Genomic DNA, 12,239 nt, shown 5'->3' on the forward strand with positions numbered 1-12,239 from the left:
ATGGTCAGTATTTATTAACACCCCCTTTGGAAAGTATCACAGCTTGAAACACTTTTCGTGGCCAGCTAAGAGCTTTCAATTCTTGTTTGGGGGATTTTCGCCCATTCTTCCTTGCAAAAGGCTTCTACTTCTGTGATTCTTGGGCCGTCTTGCATGCATTGCTCTTTTGAGGTCTATCCACAGATTTTTGATGTTTAGGTCGGGGGACTGTGAGGGCCATGGCAAAACCTTCAGCTTGCGCCTCTTGAGGTCGTCCATTGTGGATTTTGAGGTGTGTTACAGATGGTGTGATGTTTGCTTCCAGAATTTGCTGGTATTTAATTTAATCCATTCTTCCTTCTACCAGTGAAATGTTCCCCATGCCGCTAGCTGCAACACAAGCCCAAAGCATGATCGATCCACCCCTGTGCTTAACAGTTGGAGAGGTGTTCTTTTCATGAAATTCTGCACCCTTTTTTCTCCAAGCATACCATTGCGGCCAAAAAGTTAGATTTTAACTTCATCAGTCCACAGGACTTGTTTCCAGAATGCATCAGGCTTGTTTAGATGTTCATTTGCAAGCTTCTGACGCTGAATTTTGTGGCGAGGACGCAGGAAAGGTTTTCTTCTCATGACTCTTCCATGAAGGTCATATTTGTGTAGGTGTCGCTGCACAGTAGAACAGTGCACCACTACTCCAGAGTCTGCTAAATCTTCCTTAAGGTCTATTGCAGTCAAACAGGGGTTTTGATTTGCCTTTCTAGCAATCCTATGAGCAGTTCGCTCTGAAAGTTTTCTTGGTCTTCCAGACCTCAACTTGACCTCCACCATTCCTGTTAACTACCATTTCTTAAATTACATTACGAACTGAGGAAACGGCTACCTGAAAACGCTTTGCTATCTTCTTATAGCATTCTCCTGCTTCGTGGGCATCAATTATTTAATTTTCAGAGTGCTAGGCAGCTGCTTAGAGGAACCCATGGCTGCTGATTGTTGTAATAAGGTTTGAGGAGTCAGAGTATTTGTAAAGCTTTGAAATTTAGATCACCTGGCCTTTCCAAACAATTATTGTGAACAAGCCATAGCCCTAACAAGCTAATTAAGGTCTGAGACCTTGGTTAAAGTTATCTGAGAGCTAAAGTCTCTTGGGGTGCCCAAACGTTTGCATGGTGCTCCTTTCCTTTTTATTTCACTCTAAAATTGTGCAAAACAAAAATAATACACTTATCTTGCTTAAAATGTTGAAAAGAATGTTTCATCTTTAACTTTATGCCTTTTGGAGATCAATTCATCTTCTACTCACTTAACTATTCACAGCAACAGAAATTTTGGTCAGGGGTGCCCAAACTTTTGCATGCCACTGCGGCATCTTCAAACTTAATCGATTAAGTTTGAAGATCGTCAATTAATTAATTTCAGGACAAATGCTTTCAGTAATCATGACAGCAGACGTTGATAAGACGGTCTATACAGTCACCCGCCACTAGAGGGCGCCTGTGCGCTGCATGTCATCATCCGATTCACAGAAGAAGAGCCCATGAACAGATCAGAGATGAAGCAGGCTCAATGTAAACAATCACTGTGTCTCGTTTCGAAGGCTGCGTGCTAGGTAGGATGCGTCCTTTGAAGCCTGCAGTATACCGAGTGTCCACTAAACAAGCCTCGTTTAAACGAGACGGCGGCTGTGTCTCGTTTCGAAGGCTGCGTGCTTGGTAGGACGCGTCCTTTGAAGGCTGCAGTATACCGTGTGTCCTCCTTTAAACAAACGAGACGGAAACATAACATAACATGGTTGCTATGACAGCACGCCACTCTTTAACAAGGGCGAGCGCTTTGAGTGAGAAGGGAACAAAACAAAGGACGCAGCCTTCCAAACGAGACACAAGCTGTGTCTCGTTTGGAAGGCTGCATGTTAGTTAGGACGCGTCCTTTGAAGGCTGCAGTATACCGAGCGTCCTCCTTTAAACAAATCTCGTTTAAACGAGACAGCCTTCATAGGACGAATGGAAACGTAACGTATCATGGTTGCTATGACAGCACGCCACCCTTTAACAAGCGCGAGGGCTTTGAGTGACAAGGGAACAAAGTCCCTTTGGAAGGAAATGTATGAGGTACATTTTAGGAGAGTTAAAATGATGTAAAGAGAAAAGAAAATAGATTTTACAGGTGTACTTTTAGTCTAATACATTATTTTAATTATATTAAATTAATATAATTATACATATTATATACTCTGCACCCATCTACTGAGGTACTTCAACTTGGGAATTAACATTACTTGCATTTGAACATATTTATGGGCAAATTGGCATTATTTTTTTTTAAACATTTCCGTTGAAGCAAAGAATTGTGGGTTGTGAGTGCCCACGAAGGATACACCTCATGCATCCTCCGAATTCCAGTGAAAGGTCGCATTTGAAGGCTGCATTCAAAGTGTCCTACTGCCTTTTCTGAAATGAGACAGCCTCGATGACGTATGCGGCCGACAAATGCGACCTCCGGAGGATGCAGACTTCCAAACGAGACACAGCCACAGTCGGCCTTCATAGGACAAACGGAAATGGAACGTAACAAGGTTGTTATGACAGCACGCATCTCTTTAACAAGCGCAAGCACTTTGAGTGCTGCGGCCAACAAATGCGACCACCGGAGGACGCAGTCTTCCAAACGAGACACAGCCAATGTTGGAGCGTTTCTCTACAAATGAATATTAATGTTTTCTGCACACACTGTGACAGTGTGATAAAGTACAACATGCCAACAAGCACAGTTGATCTTTTTGTTTCATCCCAACCTACAATTACGTCAGCGATCGCCGGGAAAGCTCGAAGGTACATTCAGCTGACATCTCACCATTCTCACTGTGTTGACCCAGTTATTATTTGACTTAATTTCAAAATAAAAAATACGTGCAAAGATCTGAAATATCCCACGATCCACAATGTGAAGTTTTGATGAACTCAAATATGTATACAAATTATACTGTATATCATAAGTATCTTAAAATAGAAGTTACTACTAACAGTATTTAATTAACAGTAATGAAACAATTCCCAAATTCAAACTAAACATAGCCTAAATGTATTTAAATACACTGAACTAAGAACATTTTAAGAGGAAAATGCCAATACTTGCATTTCTTAAGTGTATTAATTTAAATTATATTTAAACAATAGGCTACATGCACATAGTATTTGGAGTCCTCCATGTGCGTTTTGCGATATTAACGATAAATCGATTAATTGATCGTTAATTTCCACGACGAACACTGACCTATTTCCAATGAGAAAACGGGTGAATTTGTGTCTTTTCGTTCACATAAAGTTAGAAAAAAAACAACATATGAATCCAAAATCCTTCTTTATCTGTGGTCCGACAAAGGCTTTGACCTTTGCCTCAGACAGCATAGGTAAGAAGTCTTGAAGGTACTTGAAGGCTGCCAACTCCTTATCTAGAGCTCTGACAAATTGTTTCATAAGGCCCAATTTGATATGCAGTGGTGGCATCAGCACCTTCCGGGGGTCCACCAGTGGCTCCCACTTGACGTGTTCCTCCCCACAGAGAACTCGGTCCGCTGTAGCCAGTACCGCCTGTGGTAGTGCGCCTTGGTGTCCCTGCTATCCCAATGGCAAAGATAGCAGGGAAACTTGGTAAAACCGCCTTGGAGACCCATCAGGAATGCCACCATTTTGAAGTCTCCTATGACCTCCCAGCCATACTCATCATACTTCAAGGCGTCCAGCAAGGTCTTGATGCTGTTGTAATCCTCTTTGAGGTGCACCGAGTGAGCCAGGGGAAGAGACGGGTACTTGTTACCATTATGGACCAGCACGGCTTTGAATATTACTTTAGTATAAATACAAGTTAATTTGGAATCATATGTTGTTTTTTTCTGACTTTGTGAACAAAAAGACACAAGTTCACCCGTTTTTGCATTGGAAATAGGTAAATTTCAATATATCACTGTCCTGGTCACAAAAGTAAAGTTTGTGGAGAATAACAGACATTTTCTATACTTTTGAGGCATAAGCAATTAGGAAATAACATTTACTACCCAGAAAAAATAAATAAATAAAAATTGTTACACGGTTTTATGAAAACATCTGAAAATAGGCAAATCAAACTTTTACTCTCAACATGCAGTGAAAGGATGCTGATCTCGGTGCTGAACTGGTGAGTGGCTCATTACAGACATTTAAGTATGTGAGTGATATACTCTGATTGTAAAGTTCTGCACACAGAGTAAAAGATCACTTTTAAGATTTTAAGAATTGATATCGATAAAATCAAATGAAGGTTGCGGTTAGTCGGAAAATTTATATTTTTGCACAGCCTGGTGTTAAATGTGTGAGAGAGGACCAGCGTGTCATGAAAGAAACAGGCACAGTTTCAGTCTCACTCAGGCCAGAAGCGCCTCTGACTGTACTAAGAAATACTGCTCTGAGTTTGCACTTATTTAGACAACCTGCTTTGTCTTTTTTTAACTGTTGGACGTGACCTGAATACAGAAACAGTTTAATGAAAATATCAATACAGGGATCTAAAGTATCGATACAATATTATGAGGAAAAGTATCACGATATATCGATACTTGATAGTATTGGCACAGCCCTAGTGATGAGCAGTTCTTAAAGTAACCGTAACCATTTTAGCAGTGTCCAAAACATTTATGTAGTTTTAAGAGACACTCCAACATACTGATCTACTATTTAAGCTTATTATTATTATTCTGAGCCAAAATTTAAACAGTATCTCCTCCTAGAGCTTTCAAGCTACAAACACCAAACTCGCCACAGACTTTCAGACTGGTCTGACTCGGGACACTTTCTCTTTTCTAACTGATCGGACTTCCGGTATTCCCGTATCAGACTTCCGAACAGGACTGATTTTAAATTGACTCCCATTCAAGGTGTGAAAACTTTTCCATGTAATAACTCCTTTAGAGGATTCAATCTACTTACTATCACTCTACCACTCAATACTTTCTATCACCCTCTTTTCTATCCTTCCATCACTCCACTCTTTTTATTCTTTCTTTCACTCCATCACTTTAACACCCTAGCAACTGCATACGACCTAGCAACCATTTACAGCACCCTAGCAACCAAACCCCTTTTACTTCCATTCAAAAAGGCTGAGTGTGTTATCTTCAGATCAGAATGTCCTCCAGACATGAGATTTGGCTTGTTTGAATTGGGTGAGCAATCAGTCTTCAAGTATCATCATGGAAACTACTTAGCCACGCCCTAGCAACCATTTACAGCACCCTAGCAACCAAACCCCACTGACTTCCATTTAAAATCACTAAGATGGGTATCTCAGGATCAGAATGTCGAAGAGACATCATTGTTGGCTTGAATGACTCAGAACAGCAAGCAGCCTTCTTGGTATCACACTGTCAACTGCCTAGCAACCACATGGGCTTACCCTAGCAACCAAGTAACAAATCACATATCACTGCACCAGAAATTCGTAAAGACTTCCGGGTTGACTTATTTCACTCAGGATGGCAAGGAGCCTTGATAAGTATCACCCTGGTAACTGCTTAGCAGCCAGATAGGGTTACCCTTGCAACCAAGCAACAAATCACATATCTCTACACGAGAACATCATAGAGACTTCCAGGTTGACTTATTTCACTCAGGATGGAAAGAAGGCTTGATAAGTATCAACCTCGTAACTGCATAGCAACCAGATGGGGTTACCGTAGCAACCAAGTAACAAATCACATATATCTGCAACAGAACATCGTAGAGACTTCCGGGTTGACTTATTTCACTCAGGATGGAAAGGAGGCTTGATAAGTATCAACCTGGTAACAGCAAAGCAACCAGATGGAGTTACCCTAGCAACCAAGTAACAAATCATATATCTCTGTACCACAACATCGTAGAAACTTCCGGATTGACTTATTTCACTCAGGATGGAAAGGAGCCTTGAGAAGTATCACCCTGTTAAATGCTTAGCAACCGGATGGGGTTAGCCTAGCAACCAAATAAAAAAAAAATCACATATCTCTGCACCAGAACATCGTAGAGACTACAAGGTTCACTTATTTAACTCAGGATGGCAAGGAGCCTTGATAAGTATCACCCTGGTAACTGATTAGCAACCATTTGGGGTTACCCTAGCAACCAAAGTAACAAATCACATATCACTGCACCAGAACATTGTAGAGACTTCAGGGTTGACTTATTTCATTCAGGATGGAAAGGAGGGTTGAGAAGTATCACCCTGGCAACTGCTTAGCAACCAGAGGGGGTTAGCCTAGCAACCAAGTAACAAATCACATATCTCTGCACCAGAACATCGTAGAGACTTCAAGGTTTAACAAATCACATATTCTGCACTAGAACATCGTAGAGACTTCAAGGTTCACTTATTTAACTCAGGATGGCAAGGAGCCTTGATAAGTATCAACCTGGTAACTGCCTAGCAACCAGATGGGGTTACCCTAGCAACCAAGTAACAAATCACATACAGTATCTCTGCAACAGAACATAGTAGAGACTACAAGGTTCACTTATTTAACTCAGGATGGCAAGGAGCCTTGATAAGTATCACCCTGGTAACTGATTAGCAACCAGATGGGGTTACCCTAGCAACCAAATAACAAATCACATATCTCTGCCCCAGAAAATCGTACAGACTTAAGGGTTGACTTATTTCACTCAGGATAGCAAGGAGCCTTTGTAAGTATCACCCTGGTAACTGCCTACCAAGCATATGGGGTTACCCTAGCAACCAAGTAACAAGTCACATATCACTGCACCATAACATTGTAGAGACTTCAGGGTTGACTTATTTCACTCAGGATGGCAAGGAGCCATGTTAAGTATCACCCTGGTAACTGCCTAGCAGCCATTTGAGGTTATCCTAGCAACCAAGTAACAAATCACATATCTCTGCAACAGAACATCGTAGAGACTTCTGGGTTGACTTATTTCATTCAGGATGGAAAGGAGGGTTGAGAAGTATCACCCTGGCAACTGCTTAGCAACCAGAGGGGGTTAACCTAGCAACCAAGTAACAAATCACATATCTCTGCACCAGAACATCGTAGAGACTTCAAGGTTCACTTATTTAACTCAGGATGGCAAGGAGCCTTGATAAGTATCAACCTGGTAACTGCCTAGCAACCAGATGGGGTTACCCTAGCAACCAAGTAACAAATCACATACAGTATCTCTGCAACAGAACATAATAGAGACTTCCAGGTTGACTTATTTCATTCAGGATGGCAAGGAGCCTTGATAAGTATCATCCTGGTAACTGCTCAGCAACCAGATGGAGTTACCCTAGCAACCAAGTAACAAATCACATATCACTGCACCAGAACATCATAGAGACGGGTTGACTTATTTCACTCAGGATGGAAAGGAGCCTTGAGAAGTATCACCCTGTTAAATGCTTAGCAACCAGATGGGGTTAGCCAAGCAACCCAAAAAAAAAAATCACATATCTCTGCACCAGAACATCGTAGAGACTTCAATGTTCACTTATTTAACTCAGGACGGCAAGGAGCATTGATATATATCACCCTGGTAACTGATTAGCAACCAGATGGGGTTACCCTAGCAACCAAGTAACAAATCACATATAACTGCACCAGAACATCGTAGAGACTTCAGGGTTGACTTATTTCACTCAGGATGGCAAGTAGCCATGTTAAGTATCACCCTGGTAACTGCCTAGCAACCATTTGGGGTTATCCTAGCAACCAAGTATCAAATCACATATCTCTACACCAGAACATCGTAGAGACTTCCGGGTTGACTTATTTCACTCAGGATGGAAAGGAAGCTTGATAAGTATCAACCTGGCAACAGCATAGCAACCAGATGGGATTACCCTAGCAACCAATTAACAAATCAAATATCTTTGCACATGAACATCGTAGAGACTTCCGGGTTGACTTATTTCACTCAGGATGGCAAGGAGCCGTGTTAAGTATCACCCTGGAAACTGCCTAGCAACCATTTGGGATTATCCTAGCAACCAAGTATCAAATCACATATCTCTACACCACAACATCGTAGAGACTTCCGGGTTGACTTATTTCACTCAGGATGGAAAGGAGGGTTGAGAAGTATCACCCTGGCAACTGCTTAGCAACCAGAGGGGGTTAGCCTAGCAACCAAATAACAAATCACATATTTCTGCACCAGAACATCGTAGATACTTCAAGGTTCACTTATTTCACTCAGGGTGGCAAGGAGCCTTGATAAGTATCATCCTGGTAACTGCTCAGCAAACAGATGGATTTACCCTAACAACTAAGTAACAAATCACATATCACTGCACCAAAACATCGTAGAGACTTCTGGGTTGACTTATTTCACTCAGGATGGCAAGGAGCCTTAATAAGTATCACCCTGGTAACTGCTTAGCAACCAGATGGGGTTACCCTAACAACCAAGTAACAAATTACATATCTCTGCACCAGAACATCATAGAGACTTCCAGGTTGACTTATTGCACTCAGGATGGCAAGGAGCCTTGATAAGTATCATCCTGGTATATGTTCAGAAACCAGATGCAGTTACCTTAGCAACCAAGTAACAAAACACATATCACTGCACCAGAACATCGTAGAGACTTCTGGGTAGACTTATTTTACTCAGGATGGCAAGGAGCCATGTTAAGTATCACCCTGGTAACTGCCTAGCAACCAGATAGGGTTACCCTAGCAACCAAGTAACAAATCACATATCTCTGCAACAGAACATCGTAGAGAATTCTGGGTTGACTTATTTCACTCAGGATGGCAAGGAGCCTTGAAAAGTATCACCCTGGTAAATGCTCAGAAACCAGATGCAGTTACCTTAGCAACCAAGTAACAAATCACATATCTCTGCACCAGAACATCGTAGAGACTTCCGGGTTGACTTATTTCACTCAGGATGGAAAGAAGGATTGATAAGTATAAACCTGGTAACTGTTTAGCAACCAAATGGGGTTACCCTAGCAACCTTGTAACAAATCACATATCTCTGCATCAGAACATTGTAGAGATTTCTGGTTTGTTCATTTGACTCAGGGTATCAAGGAGCCTTTTGAGTATCACCTTGGTAACTGCCTAGCAACCAATTTGCCATTCAGAAAAAACAAGCAAGGGGTAGGGATGCATAGGACTTCTTGCAGCTGGCTGTCTATCTGTATGATGTTCCTTCTGTCTGTCTGACTGTAAGACCTTCAAATTTCCAACTCTTCAAACTATTTTAAACTTTCAGATAAGGCTTTGTCAAGCCTACATAAAGTTTGTCTTCAAACTTTACTATCTAGTTATTCTTATAATCTTATTATTATTAGGGTTTTAAAATTATTATTATTATTATTATTATCAGGGACATTATGGGCCACCCCAGTCAAAAAAATCTGGGCACGCCACTGATTTTCATCAATGCTTCTCAAAAATAAAACAATGTGTAAGCATGTACAACACAATCAATATTATCAGTGTGATCTTAGGCAATAAAGTGAACGGTTTCAGGCTTCTAGCATATAATTCCGGCAACAGATGATAGTGGTTTTGTCATGTCACCTTTGATGCATACTGCCTGTAGTAGTAGAGCTGGAAGAGGAGAAATATGGAGCTGGTTGTTATGAGGAGTGTCAACACAACTGTTCTGTTGATTCTAGGCATCAGTGCCCTTGCTGACATCTGACACAGAGGAGGATCATATCAACTCAGACAGATCTGAAATAAAAAGAAAACGATTTAAAAATTATATAACACAAAGAAAGAGCATAGCATAATATAAGTGCTCAAAGAGACGGACCTAAAATCAGAAGAAAATAAAAAATAAAAAAAAACACCACAGCGGAGGATATATCTGTGCTCTGAGAGACATATCTGAAATAAATAAAACAATGCACCAAAGTACTTACGTTATTTATTTATTTAAACAGATTAAAACTAATATTTTGCGGACATTTCCCATTTAAGTTACCATGGGCAAACCATTCACACACTAACTCGGAAACAAGACAAAAAAGAATCAAAGCAAAACAAACAATTGCGCGTAAATTTTAAACGTTTCTGACAACTAACCAGGAGCACATACACGATGAATATCTCATTTACCACGCGCATGTATAACTGCATTAGTGAATGGTGTGCAATATTTCTATTCAGTCTGCGCTCATGTGTTGTCATCAGTGGTAGACAGATTCACAGAACACGCACTGCGACCGTGAGTATGTAGGGACATTAGATCTGTAAAAACGCGTTTCGAAAATACATTGCTCTCCGACTCTGCGCCATTGGGAACAGAAAAAACGCGTTACTAAAACAAATCTTTAAGATGTGTACCACATTTGGAAACATTAAGAAAACGTCAAGAAACCTGAGAATGTTTAATAACCTCCAATGCTTTAGGAACGTATTAATATCTTAAGAAAATTGCGGTACTGTGTCAGCAAATTGGGAGCTTTTTAATGCTTTATCTTTCATTTTAATTCAAGCCATTGTTTACACAGCTGCTCAAGCGAGTTTTCAACTTAACTGAGACTTTCTTTATAGCTGGCAAACGATCATTTACAGTCTTTCAATAGGTTGTGGGTAAATCTATTGAAAACGACATGATTGCTAATCACAGTATTAACAGGGGAAATGTTTGCCGCAGGTTTTGCCTATCATCTCCTCCGTACTGTTAAATCGTAGACTTTAATCTAGTAAAGCCGTTTTCATCATTAATGGTTCTCAGCCAAGAACGCAGCTGCTCAAAGAGCTGATTTCTCCTGCACCGTCTCCATGTGAAACAGAGATTGGCCTTAAAGGCATAGTTCACCCAAACGTGAAAATTCTCTCATTATTTACTCACCCCCAGATGTGTATGACTTTCTTTCTTCAGCAGAACACAAACAAAGATTTTTAGAAGAATACCTCAGCTCTGTAGGTCCATACAATGCTGAATGGAGATCATCCCTTTGTAGCTCCAAAAATCACATAAAGGAAACATGGAATTAATCCATAAAACTCCAGTGGTTAAATCCATATCTTCAGAAGTGATATAATAGCTGTGGGTTAAACAAATAAAAATTTAATTAATCTTATAAAAGCTGTTTTTATACTATATGGGGCAGGGGCGCCTCATGGGGGCTGACATTTTAGAATCACATGACCAACTGAATACTATCTTAATCTCAGTAACCCTCTTGTTATTGGACACTTGGCGGCCCGCCACAGTCTGTCCCGCCACTGTTTCATAATGAACCAAAAATATTTTTACACTTCTCATAATAACATAAAAGGTCTCTAACATTGTGTTTTGTGCAGTTGCTTCGGCAAAGCATCTCTCACTCCATCAGTCAGCAACACCCCCCCCCAGCTGTATGTGCGCATGCTCACATACGCACGCACTGGAACCACCTGGCTGCATCCGTGAAACCAAGGCAATTTGAGGACATATCATAATTTGAGGTAAGTATCTTTAACTAACGTTACAATATCCACTGCAGTTATCCACTAGTCCAAACACAATTGTATCATTATCAATGTACGACAGCAAACAGATGAAGTTACTGCAGAAGTTATCATTGATAATTAACTTTAATCTAACGTTAGCTAAGTTAGATAACGTTAAGGTTAGTTAACGACGTTAGCTGTCAGTCCTCTCGCTCATGTCAACTGACATTTCCGGCTGCTTGTCGTGAAAAAAATTTATAACGTATGTAACATTATATCTAGCTAGCTAACATTATATAATTATCTAAGGTTAACATTATTACCGGCGGCTCTGACAATGTAACTATTTTCAGCATCTGAAGAGCAAGTTGGCTCATCATGTAACATTAGGCTATTTGTAATGTTAACTAATCAAGTTGAAGTACTGTTTTAAGCTTAATATATGTATTCTTGATTTTCAGATCATAAGCATTTTTTTTCAATTAACATTTTTATTGATTCATAAACATATAACAAAATAAAAAACACAACATATATACAATGAATCAACATTTAACATTTAACCCCCCCTAAAACCCCTCCACCTCCCCAATCACCAACCCCACCTAACCCCCAACGAACACCCCTGTGGTCACAAATAGATACACACACAAAAAAACTAAACATCTCTCTCCAGAGCCCCTCCCTGAGAGTCCCCCAAAAATGCCAAGTAATTGCCCCACTTCCTGTCAAACACATTCTGAACTCCCAGCCTTCTGCTTGACATCTCCTCGAAAGCAGCCTCCCTCCCTATCTCCGCACACCACTCCAGAAATGAGGGCACTCCATCTGACTTCCATCCCCTTAAAAT

At 40.6% G+C, this 12,239-nt stretch overlaps 1 protein-coding gene across 5 annotated transcripts in view; it reads right to left on the reverse strand.

Moving 5' to 3' along the window:
- Window positions 1-10,157, reverse strand: part of fktn (fukutin) — a 68,997-nt gene extending 58,840 nt beyond the window's left edge. For 2 of the 5 annotated variants that reach the window (XM_051689626.1, XM_051689595.1), the window contains exons 1-2: window positions 9,871-10,151; window positions 9,524-9,679 (exon numbers count right to left, since the gene is read on the reverse strand). In XM_051689626.1, coding sequence (XP_051545586.1) covers window positions 9,524-9,643 — 120 coding nt within the window. In that variant the 5' untranslated portion in view covers window positions 9,644-9,679; window positions 9,871-10,151. Of the gene's footprint in view, window positions 1-9,523; window positions 9,680-9,870 lie in introns of all 5 variants that reach the window. The other 3 variants (XM_051689610.1, XM_051689618.1, XM_051689602.1) reach the window with 3 other exon arrangements.
- Window positions 10,158-12,239: the final 2,082 nt, after the last annotated feature.

The sequence above is a fragment of the Myxocyprinus asiaticus genome, chromosome 4 (genome assembly GCF_019703515.2).
Source record: "Myxocyprinus asiaticus isolate MX2 ecotype Aquarium Trade chromosome 4, UBuf_Myxa_2, whole genome shotgun sequence".
In the NCBI taxonomy this organism is placed as follows: domain Eukaryota; kingdom Metazoa; phylum Chordata; class Actinopteri; order Cypriniformes; family Catostomidae; genus Myxocyprinus; species Myxocyprinus asiaticus.